General features: G+C 28.1%; 3 protein-coding genes across 6 annotated transcripts in view; 1 reads left to right on the top strand and 2 right to left on the bottom strand.

Moving 5' to 3' along the window:
* Positions 1-527: 527 nt before the first annotated feature.
* Positions 528-1,848, top strand: LOC123004048 (transcription initiation factor TFIID subunit 7). The gene is made up of 2 exons (XM_044397167.1): positions 528-581; positions 637-1,848. Exon 2 carries the CDS (start codon positions 639-641, stop codon positions 1,743-1,745), a length of 1,107 nt encoding a protein of 368 aa, XP_044253102.1. The 5' UTR covers positions 528-581; positions 637-638; the 3' UTR covers positions 1,746-1,848.
* A 1,458-nt stretch (positions 1,849-3,306) lies between these two features.
* On the bottom strand, positions 3,307-15,156 carry LOC123015650. The gene is made up of 5 exons (XM_044415522.1): positions 14,810-15,156; positions 11,408-11,583; positions 10,776-10,939; positions 3,955-4,206; positions 3,307-3,900 (listed from the first exon to the last, which is right to left on the bottom strand). Exons 2-5 carry the CDS (start codon positions 11,561-11,563, stop codon positions 3,639-3,641), a joined length of 834 nt encoding a protein of 277 aa, XP_044271457.1. The 5' UTR covers positions 11,564-11,583; positions 14,810-15,156; the 3' UTR covers positions 3,307-3,638.
* Positions 15,157-17,917: 2,761 nt separating this feature from the next.
* The window catches only part of LOC123004915 (proton-coupled amino acid transporter-like protein CG1139), a 12,567-nt gene continuing 11,148 nt past the window's right edge, over positions 17,918-19,336 (bottom strand). For all 4 annotated transcript variants that reach the window (XM_044398569.1, XM_044398485.1, XM_044398724.1 and 1 more), the window contains exon 9: positions 17,918-18,628. In XM_044398569.1, the coding sequence (XP_044254504.1) occupies positions 18,366-18,628 (263 nt within the window). In that variant the 3' untranslated portion in view covers positions 17,918-18,365. The remainder of the gene's footprint in view (positions 18,629-19,336) is intronic.

Genomic DNA, 19,336 nt, shown 5'->3' with positions numbered 1-19,336 from the left:
ACCAACAAATAAAAAATCCTGGTTACGGCCCTGCATTCGACTGACATAAAAATGTAAAATGGGCCTTAGGTAACTAACCTCACTTTCGGTTTTTGTAATTTTTATCCTGAAGCTAGAGAAAAAATGGCAAATCAAAATAATTTATTGAACTTATATAAAAAGACGTATTGCTGGCATTATTGTTTCGGAAAATCGACGCCAAAAATAAATTTCAACTAATTGAACTTTCAAATTTTAGTTTCAAACGTCAATCATAATGACAATAAAGCGTGGCTTACATTGACATTTTTTGAATTGATATAAATTTGATGTTCAAAATTCCGTGTCCGCCAGTGTATGTTAACTAAATGTCAAAAAAGCATTTTATTTAAACAATTAAACACACTAAAGACAATAATAAAAAGCATGTTTATTTGAGGTTGAGTTTTTAATGTGTGGCGCCACCGCTATCTGAGTAGCTTAACCAACTGAATCGATAAAACAGAAAACAACTTATCACAACTAACCTCATTCTCATTCTTACATAACCTCAACTGTCAACAATTAACTGTCATTATTGACATAATTATAGAAAAAATATGGTGTTACGTTTACGATAATTTTTTTCTTCTTCTACTAATAATTTGGTAAATTTAGAAATGTATAAAGGCCACGAACCCGATTCGCCTGCAGAGCTCGAAAGCCAGTTTATTTTGCGTTTACCGGAGGAGCCAGCCCGAGTTCTTCGTGAAGCAATAAGAAACAACAGCACTCTCAAAGACCGCGTAGCAATTAAAATAGAGAATGACATGCGACATGGCGAAGTCCGAGTGGACCATTGGCTTCTCCCAGCCAAAGTTATGGACCTTCCCACCATCATCGAGTCTCTTAAAACGATTGATTCGAAAGGTTTCTACAAAACGGCCGATATATGTCAAATGCTGATATGTAAGGAAGAAGATGACCAAACCACCACCGATGAAGAGTCCCCCCAAAAATCAAAACGCAAAGACCCCAACAAAGTGGAGAAAAAATACTTGATACCACACGGGATCACGCCTCCGACTAAAAATGTAAGAAAGCGAAGATTCCGGAAAACTTTGAAGAAGAAATACGTGGAAGCCCCTGAAATAGAGAAAGAAGTTAAAAGGTTGTTGCGGATTGACAACGACGCTGTTAGTGTTAAATGGGAAGTTATCAATGAAGATGATGAGAATAAAGTCAATAAAGGCACTGTTGTGAAGAAAGAGCCTGCGGAAGCCCCCAATCAAAACGTCGCCGAACATGACATCTTCGGAGGGGCTGTGAGCGACTCAGAAGAAGAAGACCCCCATCTCAATGTCTTGGAATTGGATGACAACAGCCAGAATTCCGACAGCCACCTCACCGACTCCAATTCCATGATGATCAACACTGCAAACTCTAAATTACTGACCGAATTCACGAGCGATATGTTCAATGAAATGCAAAATTCCCCGTCTTTGATGCAAGAAATGGATTATTATCAACAATCATCCAGCAATATTTCCTACACTGAACAGAATTTGACTAAGAGTAATATTCTAGCAAGATTAGAAGAGTTGCAATTGGAGTTGGACAATTTGAAAATGAGGAGGCAACACCAGGAAATGGAAATTGAAAACATCGAGAATTTGGCGTTAAGACAACGCTTTCAGAATATTCTAGACAGGTTGCTCCAGGAACAAATTGAAAAGGAACAGGAGAAATACAGTCTGGAGGAGCTCCTAAAGCAGCATCAAGAGTAGTTTTAGAGAAAAAATGGGCTGTAGCTCGAGTTGTATTGTATTGTAATTTTTAAATGTACTTTTTACTTATTTTTTTTTATGAAAATAAAGAGCTTTTTACCAGCAAAAAGTGTACTTTTGATGTAGATGATAAAATGTGTGTGGGGGGTTACGCGGCTATGCCGCGAACCCCCACAGCAAGCTTTGTGGAAATAAAAATGCAAATTACGTTTTAATTGCACAATATTAGGTTGTTAGGAATTATAGTATACATATACACACTTGTTAATAAAAAACTAAGATTTGAATTCTTTAAATTAAATGTAAAAAGTGGTACACTTTATTATTACCTACATGCAAATTAAAGCATTATTAGTATAGATTTAGTTTTCCACTAAAAAAACCATTCAAATGATCACAGGGACAATTTTTGATTTAAAATTGAAGAAAAAGGAAAAAATTAATGCAAATTATATACAGGGTCGCTAAAAAGTAAATATATAAAAGCTAAATATTTTCAGAACGTTGTAACAGAACACATCTTTTTTAAATTTTTATCATTTATTTTTAAAATACAAGGCTAACTTGATTTTTTTAATGGCACTAAGGATCAAATATAATTATTTTTAAGAGCATTTTTTCTGAATTCAGTGATGCAACATATGCCCACCTTTATTTTAATAAAATGTAAAAAAATAAAAACTTAAAAATGTAATTCTGGAATAGTAAAACTAAGTTAGCTTTGAAAATGCTATTATTAGTGATCTGTCACTTGCATATTAGTCAAAAATTAAACTTGTGTGCAATAATTAGTTTAACAATAGTACATTTAAATGAAACTTGGCTTATAGAAATTCTCAAATCAATGGAAATCATTTTGAACATCGTTTGTAGTATAAAAACTATGTAATTCGTGTTTAAGCTTTTTTTAATTAAAATCTACTTTTTCAGTCAAAATAAATGTTATTTTAGCAATTATTATTAACTTTTACTTATTTCTTGGTCACAGTTCAGGCGGCAAAAAGCTAACGATAGATAAAGACAACATTTCCAAGGCTAACAAAATTTTACATTTTTAAAAATTGTATTAGTCCGATATTTTTTTATGTTTCGAGTAAAATAAGGTATGAAACTCAGAAAAAAATACTTTTTTAAAAAATATTAAATTGGACCCTCCTTACCATTAAAAAAAATCAAGTTTTGTATCTCCAGAGCAAATAGAGATAGAAATTTGATAAACATTTGAGACGATAGAATTTACATACTTTTAAGTATATACCAAATTTCAATAAGTTTTGATAAACATTTTTTATAGTATTTCACTGTATCCATACTTTTTAGCGATTTTATTTTATTTTATGTAAATCAGTGTTTTCATGATTTTTAAATGTTCTTTTTACTTAATAAAATGCTTTTTACCAGCAAAAAGTGTACTTGTTTTAAATTAAGTATACAAAACAACATTTTGATGTAGATAACATGTGAGTGTGGGTTTTACGCGGCTATGCCGCGGGCGCCCCCCTCCATAATTTCTAGAAAACAGCTTTCAGGTTGCTGCTTTGTTGAAATAAAAATGCAAATAGTGTTTAAATTACGTTTTAATTGCACAATATTAGGTTGTTCAAGGAATTATATGTACACATGTTAATAATGAAAAACTAAGATTTGAATTCTATAAATTAAATATAAAAAGTGGTGCACTTTATTATTACCTACACGCAAATTAAAGCATTATTAGTATAGATTTAGTTTTCCACTAAAAAAAACCATTCAAATGATCACAGGGACAATTTTTGATTTAAAATTGAAGAAAAATGAAAAAATAAATGCAAGATGGTACATTATCAGTCTTGCGTTAGCAGTAAAAATAATAAAAACTGAAAAAAAATTACAATTATCTAGTATTTGTTACGTCTAATATCTGCTGTTTCTATCGGAATATTTCCCCGACAGTTTACTGATAGAATATCTGTCGCTGTATCTATCATCGTATTTCTCCTCTGTTTTATAGTTTATTTCAGGTGAGCCAATCGTTTTCTGCCAATGATGCGTCCAATAAAAATCTTCCGGATTTATATCTTTTGGTGATTTCACATCTTTACAAATAATAACGCAGTAAATAAGACTTCCAATCAATGTAAGGAATCCAAAAATAAGAAAGACAATCCCCAAGACCCTAAAATTGATTAATTCAAAAATTTGTTTTTTTTTAATATTTAATGAAACTCACCACACGTAAATGGGTTCGAAAAACTGAATCACAATAACGAATCCGAGAGTGATTAAGATGATTCCTAGATTTAAAAGAAGCATCAAGCAACACATTCCTTTGATATTGGGGCAAAATGGGTTGGGGGCGGCCATTGTTTCGACTTTGACGCCTCCTTTCCGGGAGGTGCGAGTCTTTACGGTGCTGGTCAGAGATGGGGCGCGGCCACTTTTGTAGGAATAGTGGCTGGGGGCTCGTGCTCGGGAGCTGCGACTGAAAAAATGCACATTTCACAAGTTTATTTTTAACTTTCTAACTTCTTCTTCCTGAAAAGTGTGTGAATAATGACGTATGGGTCCGTAAAACTACGTCTTTACAGACTATTTTGCTCACTTTGCGTACGATTTCAAAGAAAATACAAAATTTCTTTCGTGTTTTGGTTCTAATAGTTTTTGCTTTTATTTTTCAGAATTTGACATTTGGCAAATATTCAAATATGTACAGGGTGTCAGAATTCGTGCCCCAAAGAAAAATTTCAAGCAAGATAAGATACTCTAGAAACATGAAAAAAATGTTTAAAAAATTCTATTTGTCAAAAAATTTTGACATTGATTTTTTGACATTTGACGTTTTTTATGTCTATTTAATGATACTAATGATCTTGTAGGTATATGTTTTTTTATAATTATTTAGTAAATATTCTAATAAAAGCTACAAATAACATTAAACAGAGTTAGGTAGGTACTACTTAGGATACAACTTCCCTGATTTTTCTTTTAATAGTCTGTAGCAAAAAAAACCTGGAAAACAGAAATATAGAGTCAAAGTGCAAAATTTAAACTCTAAATTTCAGTTTTTTTTCCCATGTTTCTGGGGTCTTACCTTACATTTTTCTCTGGGGCGCGAGTTTTGGCGCACTCTGTATAAAATTTTTGCCGTTTATAACAATTATGTATAATGTTTTTTGTTCTATTTAAAAGTTACATTAATTTATTATTTATCAGTAATTTATTTAATAACAAAAAAAATTTTAACTGAGAAAGTCTTGGAAAGCGTTGGAAATAATACTTATTTTCTATTATGTTGTATTTCCTATAATTTTAGTGACAATAATACACACGTTTTTACTTCTTGACATTTACCTTCTGTTAAGTTATTAACAATAGTTAATAAGAATAGAAGCAGGAACAGAAGCACAATATAACTTTCCTTTTCAAAACTGGACAGTACCGTTTGATATTTATAAAAAAATTAGGCTACTCGAAAAGAAAAAAATATAAACTATTTTAATTTGTTATTAGTTTTCATACTCATTGTTGCCCCAAAAAAAACTACATTCAAATTCAAAAAAAAAGATCGTCAAACTTAAGATTGTTATAAAAATTAATTGAATTAAACTATTTTCAAGTTTTTATTATGGCATTTGTTTGCATTATTTTTTTTTTTTTATTTGTTAGGTATGTAATTTCTGATAAAAAAAGTGACTGCGTTAACAACTTTATATAATTCATCAAAAGTAAACCTAAAAAACTGAACTCTTCTGGGTACAGTTTTAATTTTTCTTTTCTGTGTTTTTGTTTCTTTGTTGTAAATATTGTCTTTGGATAAATACAGGGTTCGCCAGAACTCGCGCCCCAGAGAAAAATGTAAGGAAAGGTGTTCTATTTAATAGTTTTTAATTTATTACTTATTAGTAATTTATTTAATAACAACAAAAATTTTAAACTGAGAAAGTCTTGGAAAGCTTTGGAAATTATGCTTATTTTCTATTATGTTGTATTTCCTACAATTATTTTTTAGTGACAATAACACACATTTTTACTCCTTGACTTTTACCTTCTGTTAAGTTACTATCAAGAGTTAATAAGAATAGAAGCAGGAATTGGGTATAAAGCACAATATAACTTTCCTTTTCAAAACTGGACAGTACCGTTTGATATTTACAAAAAAATTAGGCTACTCGAAAAGAAAAAAAATATAAATTATTTTAATTTGTTATGAGTTTTTATACTCATTGTTGCCCCAAAAAAATACATTCAAATTCAGAAAAAAATGTTCTAGTCGAAAAAGATCGTTAAACTTAAGATTGTTATAAAAATTAATTGAATCAAACTATTTTCAATTTTTTACTATTCCATTACTATTCTATTTGTTTGCATCATTTTTTTATCTTATTTTTGTATTACGTATTTTCTGATAATAAAAGTGACTGCGTTATCATCTTTATAACTCATCAAAAGCAAAGATAAAAAACTGGACTTTTTTGGGTACAGGTTTAATTTTTCTTTTGTTTTTGTTTTGTTTTTGTTTTCTTATTGTTGGTTAAATGCAGGGTGTGCCAGAACTCGCGCCCCAAAGAAATATTTTAAGTGAAATAAGATACCAGGAACATAATAAAAATGTTTAAAAAATTCTATCTGTCAAAATATTTTGACATTTATTTTTTTACATTTGACATTTTTTATGTCTATTTAATGATACTGATGATCTTGTATATGTTTTTTTTTTATAATTATTTAGTAAAAGTACGAAAATTTGCGAATAACAGAGTTACAATTTAGGATACAATTTTCTTGTTTCCTCTTCTAATAGTAGCAAAAAAACTTGAAAAATTATTTTTCCAATAGAAATAGAGTCAAAGTGCAAAATTTAAATTTTGTTGACTTCGAAATTTTTATGGATAGAATTTTTTAACATTTCTGGCGCATCCTGTATACAAAAACAGAAAAAAAAGATATAATCACAGATAATTAAGTTTGCATGTTTTGTTTTGAATTTAACTTAACATTATATCATAATTTGACACATTTATTCTACAAGAACAACTTTTAATTATTACAAAACCAATTACATTTAACATTTTACACTTGTAACCATGTAAAGGCAGCATCGTTTCATTATCGGAACTTGTTATATTTGTAACTACCGTTAATTTTTAATTACTTTCCCATTCAGTAGTGAATTAATAAGAGGAAAGTAAAAGTTTACATAACTGAAGGAGGCAAAAACTCTTTTACAACTATAGAACGTAATTAAATATCTAATAATAAACTTGTATATTTTTTTTGTAGCATTTTTTATGTTAGTGTTTGTTTTTTTTTTCCTGAAAAAACGATCGTGTTACAAAAATAGTTTCACGAATTGTGCTAAATCAAATTATGGGAACAACTTTCCTTTTTGATTAATGACTCTAGATTACTCATCTTCTAAATTACTTAACGATAGCCTAACAAGGTATAGTGGGGTTTTCTCAATTGTGTTTAAAACCAGTGACACAGAAATAATGTCTCGTACAAGGGCACTCACGTTTATAACCTGCAGTTTCAATCCATTGAAACTTATTTATAAATAAGGACACGTGATCGCAGCACAGATGCATAAATACACAAACTCATGACATTAATAAGAGTAATTATATGTACGTGTCAGGTTTACAATCGTTGCTTTTAAAATTTATGAACCTTAAAGATATAAAACCAGATTTTATAGGAAAGTTTGGATTTAAGAGATCACGCACATAGAGTTGTTTGTATTTTATCTAAACGATATCTTTGTTTACCGTTATTGCTATGTGGACGTACAAAATGAAATTAAAATTAAGGATTTATTGAAGTTTTAGTAATTAATAATAATTGCCAAGGTCTGTTCATGGGATTTTTGTCTGTTTAATTTTTTGAAAATACACATATTTTATGGGAAAAATCTCTCAATTATGGGTTTCTAATTGTATTAATTTTATAGTTTTGTTTAGTAATATCGTTGGAATAATTAATGATAATTACATATGAAGGTAATAAAAAATACGGCAATTAATTTTGAATTCTTGGGAACGGTAGTTGTGTTTTCGAGTTTTAATGGAATTTTTTAACGCTTATTCCTTTATAAGTGGAATATTGTGACTTAAATTTTTTTTTTAATAATAAATGATAATAAACAAACGTTTTTTTTTATTACAACAGAATAGAAATAAACCGAAAAATCTGTTATTATAATTTATAGTTTGTCAAATATTTATTTTAAAAAAATATGTTTTTTATATTTTTGGTTTGTTGTATAAATAAGTGTAAAGGGCGTAAAAAGTGTAATAATTAAATAATTAAATTACTTTGTGACGTGGCAAATGGACGGGATTATGCAGCCCTGAAAAAAGGCCTTTTACACAGGAAATGTTACAAAATAGTTTTTGTGCCGTTTTTGAGGAAATTATTACAATATCGAGTCAGTTTAAGCCAAGTTTTAGTACGAATCACTTGTTCGAATAAATTATTACTTACTTGGTAATTTAGTGCAAAATTGTGTAGAAATGGGGGCTGTATTATCAGTGCGTGCGTGTTGGATATTTTCGGGTGCTTAATAGACATTTAGTAGTGCGCGATTTTTAACATTTCGAGTGATTAGTGAGTGCCAATGGGGGAAATAGAGAAGAAAATCGTGCTATAAGGGTCCGGATTAAAGGGTAAGTCAACAATACCTTTTTTTTTAATTTTCTAGAAAACTCACACTTTTTAAATTTTATTTAATAGTTTCAACTAATTTAATAACACATTAAACTAATTTTGTGTTTCTTTATTTTCAGTAAGTCCGTTTAAGAAGCAGAGGCCAATTGCTACAAAGAGTAGCTGAAGAAGATGCCATAAAGGTTAGTGCAATTTTTTTTTTAATTCATTGCTAAGTGAAGTGTGTGAATTTGTGATTTTTGAATGCAACAGTAAGTATTTATTAAATAATAAATAGAAATTGTGTTTTAAATGAAATGTATTATTTCTCAAACTCTTTTGATGATTTTTTTGTCTGTATTAACGGAATCTTTGAAAAATTGCCTGTAACAGCAAAAATAACAATGTTTGCAAATTATTTTGGTAATTTTTCGGCTTATTTTTGACGAAATTTGACAAAACAATTGCTTTTATGATTGAAAAGTGTGCTAAAACGTTGGAAAACGGTATAAAAAGTGTCATTTTTAATCAAATTAGGTGACTTTAGTACAAAAACTTGCTTAACACATGAAAAAGGCAAAAGTAATATAATTTTTGACTTAAATGTTGTTTGTGTTTTACGGTTTAGTTTAGGGAAATCTCATCTTACCTTTTGTTCAAAACGTACAAATAATATAATACCATTTAATAATTTTGCTTGATTTTGACAAAATTTTCTGAAATAAATCAAGTGAAAACAAAGAAAACATCGTCAAATTTGACTTAATTGGGTGATTTTTTTTTGATTATTTTTTATGAAATTTTGTAAAACGATTGCATTTATGATTGAAGAACTTTCCAACTTATCAAATTTGGTGATTTTTCGGACCGATTTTGTGAAATTTTACGATTTTTCAGTAGTCAGTTTCGTGTTTTGAGATGAAATTTTGTTTTGTTTTTGAGTTTTGCGATTTCTTCAAAATAACTACTCATACAATTTTTGTGAATTTTTTTTGTGAATGTGTGAGTTTGTAATTTTTGAGTGCAACAGTAAGTATTTATTGAATAATAAATAGAAATAGTGTTTTAAATTAAATGTATTATTTCTCAAACTCCTTTGATCATTTTTTTTGTCTGTATTAACGGAATCTTTGAAAAATTGTCTGTAAAAGCAAAAATAACAATGTTTGCTTATTTTTGACGAAATTTGACAAAATAATTACTTTTATGATTAAAAAGTGTGCTAAAACGTTGGAAAACGGCATAAAAGGTGTCATTTTTAATCAAATTAGGTGACTTGCCAAAATTTTCAAAAAAACTGAGTTTTTAGTACAAAAACTTGCTTAACGCATGAAAAAGGCAAAAGTATTATAATTTTTGGCCTAAATGTTGTGTTTTTCGGTTCAGTTTAAGGAAATCTCATCTTACCTTTTGTTCAAAACGTACAAATAATATAATACCATTTAATAATTTTGCTTGATTTTGACAGAATTTTCTGAAATAAATCAAGTGAAAACAGAGAACACATTGTCAAATTTGACTTAATTGGGAGACTTTCTTTGGATTATTTTTTAATGAAATTTTGTAAAATTATTGCATTTATGATTGAAGAACTTTACAACTTAGCAAATTTGGTAATTTTTCCGACCGATTTTGTAAAATTTTATGACTTTTTAGTAGTCAGTTTCGTGTTAGTTTTGCGATTTCTTCAAAATAACTACTCATACAGTATTTTTTTCGATAAAAATTGAATAAAACGTAAATAATTGTCACAGCTTTTGTAAAATAGGTTTTCCATTTGAAAAAATTAAAAATTTTGCAAAAAATTGAATAAAATTGAAATTGCAAATATTGCAAAGTGAAGTGTGTGAATTTGTGATTTTTGAGTGCAACAGTAAGTATTTATGAATAGGAATTAATTGTGTTTTAGATAAAATGTATTATTTTTCAAATTTTTTTTCAAAATTTGTAGATGATAGGTGCAAATTTACTTTGGCCTTTTTATGTATTACAGAAACATCGACTAAAAAAAACTAAGTATTGTACAAATTTAATATCCAGAATATATGATTAATTATTGTTTTGTGTCAGAAACTCCAATGACCAGTGAGTGCATGTTGTGTATTTTCGAGTGCTTAATAGACATTAATAGTGCGCAATTTTTTTATTTATTTGTGTAATGATCAGCTTAAAAACACTCGTCAATAGTAAGTACTTGAAATATAATACATATAAAAATGTATGTGTTTCAATAAAAAAAAACATAGAAACTAGTTGACATAATTTAAAAAATGCCTAATTTCATTGTAATTGAAAACTTGTGACGCCTCTGGAAACTTATAACGCGTCAACTTTATTTAGTAATTATTTACTTTTGGTTACATATTGTCGAAAAACATCCCAAAAAATTTTTTTGTTTGTTCTTACCTAATTTCTGAGGGGGCTTTATATGCGCCACTTGTGACATAAATATCCGATCCATTGTCATATCCACTGCCTCGACTCATGACAGAGGCTGCACGAGGAGGGTGATTGTTGACTCCATTGTGGTATTTACTGCGACCGTTTCGTTCATTTACTATGGTATATGGCTGAAATGAAAAGTTAATTACAAGTGATTTATATATTTATATATAATAACGATCAATTTACATAATTACTTTATTTGGTCACAAGGAATGGTTACACCTACGAGTACATTCTAAATATTCTGTTTTACTCAGAATAGTATTTAAGGAGGGCAAATAAACAAAGCGTTTTGTAGCATTTATGCATTTTAATTTCTTTATTTTTGTTACCCACGATCCAGTAATTTCGCACAATATAGAAAATTTTCTAGCATTCATAATTGTCATTTGATCTTTTCTAAAAATAAGACACTTCTCACGCTGCAGTAATAAATATATCAGAAGGAAAGTCAGTTATTTAGATGTATCTAACTTTGCTTTTAAAGATTCTCTAAATCAATTAGCAAATGTAGAGGACAAGTTAAAAGCATTTACTAAAGTGTTTGAAACGGTACATTGGAATAAATTTAATTCAAGGGAATTGATACCTACCACTGAAGTGTATTCAGAAAGAGTTCTTTCTGATGGTGCTCTTTGGCTTTCTTCTCCATCTGAATAAGCGGAACTTCTTGAAACGTGGACAGGAGTTGGTGATGTGCTGTGTCTGGGAGACGCAATGTAGTGGTTTTTATTGACCCGTTTTGCCATTTTGATATATGCAGAAAGGTCTGTGAAATAAGAATTTCAAAATTGAATTATTTAAAAAGATCGATTTGGAAAAAAAATGTTTATTTGGGTTTGAGAATTTTTCACGTTTTTCACTTTCATAATATGACAGACTCTAGTTCCTTAAATGGATGATGGTCTATTCTTACATTCCAACTAGTGTTAGGAAAACTGTAAATATTTACGTAATAAGATAAATATGGAGGAAGGTCGGATGTGGTATTGAGATTTCGTCACAAGTTAATAATTCATGAAATTTTCAGCAAGCTTTTAAAATTTATGTTGACTTTTGTTCTACTCTTTTGAAATTTTTTGGAAATTAAACTGGTATACATTTTTTTATTTTGATAATTGGTGATTTTTGGGCATATTTTAATGAAATTTTGCGAAAAACGTACTCAAATGGGCGAAAAAGGCAAACATGATGCTGTTGTAGACTAAATTTGGCGATTTTTGGGTTGTTTTAGCAAAATCTATCGACAAGTTGAGTTTTAAAATAAAAATTTTTGACTTAATTGTGGTTTTTAGTTCAAAAACGCAGCAAACGCTTGAAAATTTGAGACTTATTTTTGCGAAATAATTGAGTTTTTGGCTCAAAAACATTAAATTGCTTGGAACAAGTCAAAATGCCAAACTCTTAATAATGTTTTGTTTGTATTGCCTGAAAAAAGCAAAAATAATAATGTTTGAGACCTATTTTGGTGATTTTTCGGCTTATTTTTGGCGAAATTTTGCGAAATAATTGTTTATTATTAAAAAGTGTGCTAAAAAGTTTATTTTTTAATCAAATTAGGTGATATTTTGGTTTAAAATTTTACAAAAAAAAACTGAGTTGTTAGTACTAAAAGTGCTTACGGCATGAAAAAGTTAAAAATAATATCATTTTTGCCCTAAATTTTGTGTTTATTGGTTCAGTTTAGTTCAGTTCAGTTTACCTTTCATTGAAAATGTACAAATAATATTATTTTTAATTTAATTTGATGATTTTGCTTGTTTTTGAGGAAATTTTCTGAAATAAATCAAGTKAAACAGACCAAAACAACGTCAAATTCGACCTAATTTGGTCATATTTTTGGCTTATTTTTTTAGTGAAACATTGCGTGATTGAAAAACTTACCAAAACGCCTGAAAACGACAGAAATAAATTTGGTGATTTTTATTATTGTTTTTATACGAAATAATTGCGTTTGTGATTAAAAAGTGTACTAAAATATTGGAAAACGGCACAAAAAGTGTCGATTTGGTGACTTTTTGGTTCGACTTGGGAAAATTTAACAAAAAACTGAGTTTGTAACTCAAAAAGGGCAAAAGTAATATAATCTTATCTCACCTTTCGTTGAAAAAAGTTTAAATAATACCATTCTTGATTTAATTTGATGATTTTGTTTATTTTTGACGAAATTTTCTGAAGTAAATTAATTGAAACAGATCAAAATAACGTCAAATTCGACCTAATTTGTTGTTTTTTTGGCTTATTTTTTTAATGAAATTATTGCGTCTATGATTGAAAATCTTCCCAAAACGCCCAAAAACGGCAAAAATAAATTTTTCACCAAATTTGGTGATTTTTCGGCTAGATTTTGTGAAATTATGAGTTTTTATTAGTCATTTTCATTTGCTTTTAAAAAGTAATAATTACATAATTAAAATTGTGTAGTTTTTTAAGAATGAAATTTTGTTTTGTTTTTGAGTTTGGCGATTTTTTCAAAATGACAACTTATTTGATTATTTTGATAAAAATAGAATAAAACGTAGATAGTTGTAATCTTTAGGTCATAACCTTTGTAAAAAAGGCTTTATTTTGGGTTGCCATTTGAAAAAATTAAAAATTTTGCAGAACTTTCAACAGAATTTTGAAAAATTTTATTTTATACCATTCATAAATTAGTTTTTCAAAAAATTAGTAGTTCAAGCAAAAAACTTGTGTTTTCATTTTTTATATTAACAATTTTATTTCATTTTAAGATTCGAGTTAAAATGAAAATTGTCACAATTAAAAAAAAAACTGCAATGCAAAGCAAAATACAAAAATTAGTATTGTTTCTTTTTAACATTTATTTATAGTAACATAAATCATTTAAGTCAATAGTTTTTGTAGCGTAATATGTACCAATTTTTGTAATATTGCAATTAATTTTATTGAAATGTGTATTTCCGTGTTGGTACTGTTTTTAGTTTGTTAGCAACAAGAAAGCTATTTTCAAAACAGTTTTTACATATTATGATATTTTTGCAAGATTTGTGCCAAATTTTAGTTTGATTTTTAATAATTACAAAAAAAACTTTCGTGAAATGTTTACCTATGTCAATTTTTAGGCATGAAATGACAAATTTTAAGAAAAAGTAGCTTTGGGTTTTATTTATATATTTATTTTTTACATTTAACGAAATTTAAAGCACCAAAGAACTATTTATCAGTAATTTAGGATTTTAATTTTTGGGCTAATTAGTTCGCTCTTGAAAAAATTAAGATACAAATTAACTTTTCAGTAAATTTAAAACTGTTAGGTCATATCGTAGGTTTATTATTTACTTTTACTACCTGCATGACCTACCACATATATTAGGTTCAGCTATAATACCCACACAATAAAAAATTTTTACTTTCTCCTTTAACACATTACCGTTACAATCAAATTTGTTATGCATAATGTGACTCAATTTTACTTCTATTAATTATAACTGCAGTCGTATTACATTACAAATTACTTTCATAATGATAAATCCAGTTGCATGACCTTTAAAAATGTCTCTTTTGTTATATAACTCCCAAATATTTTCACCAAAGGAGTTATTTTAATCAGTTATGACCTATAACAATTATTAAATATACTTTCACGTATTTATCAGGCTTCAAGGTTTTAAAACACCCAAAATCAGCATCTGGTACAGAAACTAACGATATTGTTTGTCATTTTTGGCTAACATAATTACACAATGATGAATTATATAAAACTTATTTGAATTTAAAATGACTTCCTGTTCAACTTGTGCCTGAAATATTTTTTTTTATTTACTTGTGTTTTGACACAGATGGTCAGGAATGAGTCACTTTCTTCCTTCATTAGTACTGTTATTGATTTAGGACACTTGTTGAAGGATTATCCTTGTGCTTCCATAAAACGTTTTGTTGGAATTTTTTCCTTCTAAATTCCGGTAAAAATTGTCATGAGATGCAGGCAGCATCACCAAGTGATGCGCAGATTAAATTAATTTAAAGTTAATTACCTTTTGGTCACTGGGATAATCCTGGATGGTTTGTTATCCTGATAAGGGCCATGTTTGTGATAGGAATCACTGTCACTTAAACCTCACTCTAAAAAAGTCGATGCACAACAAGAACACCTTTTACGTGTCTCTGACAAAGTAAACTTGGATGGCGTTTCTGAGGTTAAACACTAGTTCGTGTGGGGAAAGCGGTATATTACGTCATTTTGAAGGCTGTCAAGTGAATCTTGCTAGAAGAAGCTTTACTCAGAACTCTATTGTTTTATTCCAAGATGTTGTTCTTGTAATAAGAGTCGATTTGTGAAAAAAAAATTCTAGTGCACTTTTTATGGTGCAATCAGATTACTTTGTTCCACTTACAATGAGGAGAATTTAACGCTGCGTTACGACAGAAGCACTTTCAGCAAAATGTTCAAGTTTTACCTAATATTCAGTTAAAATCTGAAAAATTAACCGGATTTTATTGATTTTACTTCAATTCAAAATCATTTAATAATGGAAAACACACCAACTGAGGAATTAGATTCTCTGAATGAGCTTTTCTTATGCAACAAACAATACGCCCAGATACAAGTAGGAAAAAAAAACATATAAATATGTCCTGAATTGCAGTTTTTTTTTTACATTTATTTAAAAATAATAATTACCGTTTGTAATAAATGTAATTAGGTCTTATTTAAATCTGAATAATAAATGGCAGTTAATAAAACAATGCCCTGGAGAGCAAATGAACAAGCTAGGTGAAATAAAACACTATATTTAAAATTTTTATAAAGCAACTTCCGCTAACTGTTCTAAGTTCATTGCGTCCCAGTTTATATCAAACGGTTAGTTCTTACAAAGTTCACGTCGTAATTTTTCCAGAATAATCTTGATTTTCCAGAAGGTTTTTTTTTCATTTCTAAACGAGGATGTAAATCGTTAGTCCATTATCAGCCTCTAGAGTGGATTTAACTGTGCACTTATCTTTATGTATTACTAAGAAAGTATTTTTTTTCATTTGGAAAAACAAAAATTGCTTTTAAACTGTTTTGAAATTATTAGAATTTTTTTTTTGAATTCAGTGCCATAGACAAAAATGTTTAGCGTTTTTAAAATTATTTTAGGTTTTGCTTTTTGTAGCCAAAATTTTGAAAACACGTTTTGTTGGCTTATAACAACTTTGATTTTTGTCTTAGAAAAATATTTAAAATGTCTACTAAGTATTTTAATAAAGCGGGAAAAACTTTTTGTAGCACATTTTGATAACGAGAAACTTGAAGAATTTTAATTAACATATTCCGAGAGGCTGTTAACTCTAGAATTAATTGAATTAGTTGTTGCTTGGAATTATTTAGAATTGTTAAAATCATTTTTGGATTGTTTGGAATTACTGGAATTTTTTTGGAATCAATTTCGAATTTCAAGAATTGTTTTGGAATTACGAAAATTAATTTGGAATTATAGGAATTAATCAGAAAACAATGGAATTACAATGACTTATTAAAGTTTTCGAATTTTTTGGAATTACTGGAATTTTAAAGGATTTGAATTGAAATTAGTTGTACATTTTTTTTAAATTAATGGCTCCTCGAAATATTCAGAATGATATTAATTACTACATTTTCAGTTTTATAAAAAGAATACTTAAAAATGGAATTATTTGGAATTGTTAAAATTATTTTTGGATTGTTTGGAATTACTGGAATTTTTATCGGAATCAATTTGAAATTTCAAGAATTGTTTTCGAATTACAAAAATTAAGTTGGAATTATAGGAATTAATCTGAAAACAATGGAATTACGATAACTTATTGAAATTACTGTATTTTTTGGAATTACTGGAATTTTTGGGGATTTTTTTTAGAATTGGAATTAATTGTACAATTTTTTTAAGTTAATGGCTTCTCGAAATATTCAGAATGATTTTAATTAAAAAAAATTCAGTTTTATGAAAAGAATACTTAAAAAGGGAATTATTTGGAATTGTTAAAATTATTTTTGGATTGTTTGGTATTACTGGAATTTTTATCGGAATCAATTTGGAATTTCAAGAATTGTTTTAGAATTACAAAAATTAAGTTGGAATTATAAGAATTAATCTAAAAACAAGACTTATTAAAATTTATGTTTTTTTTTTTTGAAATTACTGAAATTTTAGTGTTTTTTTTTAGAATTGGAATTAGTTGTACAATTTTTTTTAAGTTAACAATGCCCTCTCGAAATATTCAGAATGATAAAAATTAAAAATTTTCAGTTTTTTTGTTAAAATTATTTTTGGATTGTTTAGCATAACTGGAATTTTTATCGGAATCAATTTAGGATTTCAAGAATTGTTTTGGAATTACGAGAATTAAGTTGGAATTATAGAAATTAATCTGAAAAGAATAGAATTACGATGACTTATTGAAATTTCTGTATTTTTTTGAAATTACTGGAATTTTTAGGATTTTTTTTAGAATTGGAATTAGTTGTACAATTTTTTTAAGTTAATAATGGCCCCTCGAAATATTCAGAATAATAAAAATATTTAGTTTTATAAAAAGAACACTTAAAAATGAAGTTATTTGGAATTGTGTAAATTATTTTTGGATTTGGAAACGATGAGATAAATTAAAAATATTTCAATAAACAATAATTTGTAATGTTTTATTTTCTGGCCGTGTTTGGGTCATAATAAAAGAAAAAGAAATTCAAAAAAGTCAAGAAGGTATCATTTTTCTGTTCTATTTTCATGTTTTGAATTTTTTTCCACTGTCAATCCAAAAAATAGAATAGAATTTAAACTCGAACAAATCAAGTATTTTATTAAAAAACTATAGTCACAAAAGCACAACAATGTAACAACTTTTTATAAAGTAATTTTACAAGATTTACATATTTTATTATCCAGCACTACAGCTCTCTGAAATAATATTGAAACTGCACATATACCTGAATATTTTGTTACTATTAAAACAATGAAGCAATTTAACACCCAATTATGCTATAAAAATATTGGCTTACTACAATTTTATTGTTACATTAGGTTTTATTAATTTTTGACACAAAAACGTACATTTTTTACTCAAAGATTCCTAGTTTTCTGAAGCACTTAAAATATAGGAAATTGGTAGTTAGTAAACTCAAACACCTGTAAATGAATTTTATTTATAAATATAAATCATCAAGTAATTACATCAGAAGTTGTTGCGTTTTGTTCGAGAACTTGGAAATATCTCTATTCAATCTTACTTGTCTCTTAAAATCTACATCGATTCTTAAATTATCATTAGACATAATTAGGTTAAAATAAAAGTTTGCTCGCTAATTAGTTAATTGTTGATTGTACTGAGCGTATCAAAGAATAGAACAGAGTTGCATAAATAACAATTTTGTCTTTTGTTAAGAATTAAAACCAACAAAACTTTAAAAAACGTATCACATTACTACTTCTACATCATCAGACTACCGAAACAATTATGATATGTTTGCGACAGCGTAACGTCTTGGACAGATGTAAAGGCAGATCTTAGATTGTAATTTCTACACCATCCATGTCAAAAACGAAACATAAACACATTATTTTTACACTTGTACTAATTTCCTTCAGCCGACATTCTCTGAAATTCAGCTACCATCTCACTTATACAACTATAGCTCCCAGCGAGCAGTCCAACAACACCAACAAGAATGAGAAGAACATCTTTGATCAGAACCCAGCGAAATGGACCCAGATTGTCGGGCCAATGCACGCAAATTTCCATAATTGCCGGGAACGCGAAACCCAACGCCGACAAGCAGAACGCCCCGAAGAGGGAGATGAAGAGGCCCAGCATGGGGATGGTCAACGCAAGCACAACTGAAAGCAGAAAAATTAATATTTTTATAAATTATTTAAATTTTGAGAATTTTGAATTTAACTAGTGCAGTTGGTAGTACAATGTACAATCAGCCTAGAAAAGATTGTCCTCCTAATAAACCACAATTACGTTGTAAACGTCATTTTTTATTTAAAAGCTCAGTTACCGATTTTATTTTCAATTGAGTAAACAACATATTATTTTGAAAAATTCACAACTTTATACCGCAACTAAAAATTAAATTAAAAAATAATTTTAATTAATGTTTAATTAGTTATTTATTTACTAAGATAGCAAGTATATGCCGTTTTAAATGGTATAATTAAATAAACAATATTATTATTAGTAATACGTAAAACAAAACAAAAATTCATAAATGCTGATCTTCCAAACAATTTTACTCAGTTATTTTTGAAGTAATCGATCCTGGTTTTTGCAGGATAATTTAAAAGAATATTCTATATGCCAATACGTTGGCATTTTTTTGAAAAAGTGTTTTGTCTTTAAGATATTGTGTTTGATGTAAGTCACGTTATTTAATGGTTGTCCTAAAGATTCGTTCTAGTGTTCTAATATTTATTACAAAATATTTTTTTAAAACGAAAATATTTTTAAATATAAGAAATAAATATATTAATAAAAGCAAACGCTACTTTTTCTTAAAATTTGACCTTTCAGTGTTATCTATTGTCATTTTATGCCTAAAA

Source organism: Tribolium madens, unplaced genomic scaffold (genome assembly GCF_015345945.1).
Source record: "Tribolium madens isolate multiple individuals breed KSU strain unplaced genomic scaffold, Tmad_KSU_1.1 Scaffold_11;HRSCAF=98;Tcas5.2_LG3b, whole genome shotgun sequence".
Classification (NCBI taxonomy): Eukaryota; Metazoa; Arthropoda; class Insecta; order Coleoptera; family Tenebrionidae; genus Tribolium; species Tribolium madens.
This window is presented reverse-complemented; position numbering and strand designations above follow the sequence as displayed.

Coding starts and splice junctions, on each gene's coding strand:
- LOC123004048 (XM_044397167.1), top strand. CDS start 639: ATGTATAAAGGCCACGAACCCGATTCGCCTGCAGAGCTCGAAAGCCAG.
- LOC123015650 (XM_044415522.1), bottom strand. CDS start 11,563: ATGGCAAAACGGGTCAATAAAAACCACTACATTGCGTCTCCCAGACAC. Junction 10,940..11,407: donor TTTCTGAATACACTTCAGTG/GTAGGTATCAAT, acceptor TTTTCATTTCAG/CCATATACCATAGTAAATGA. Junction 4,207..10,775: donor AAAGCCCCCTCAGAAATTAG/GTAAGAACAAAC, acceptor GCATTTTTTCAG/TCGCAGCTCCCGAGCACGAG.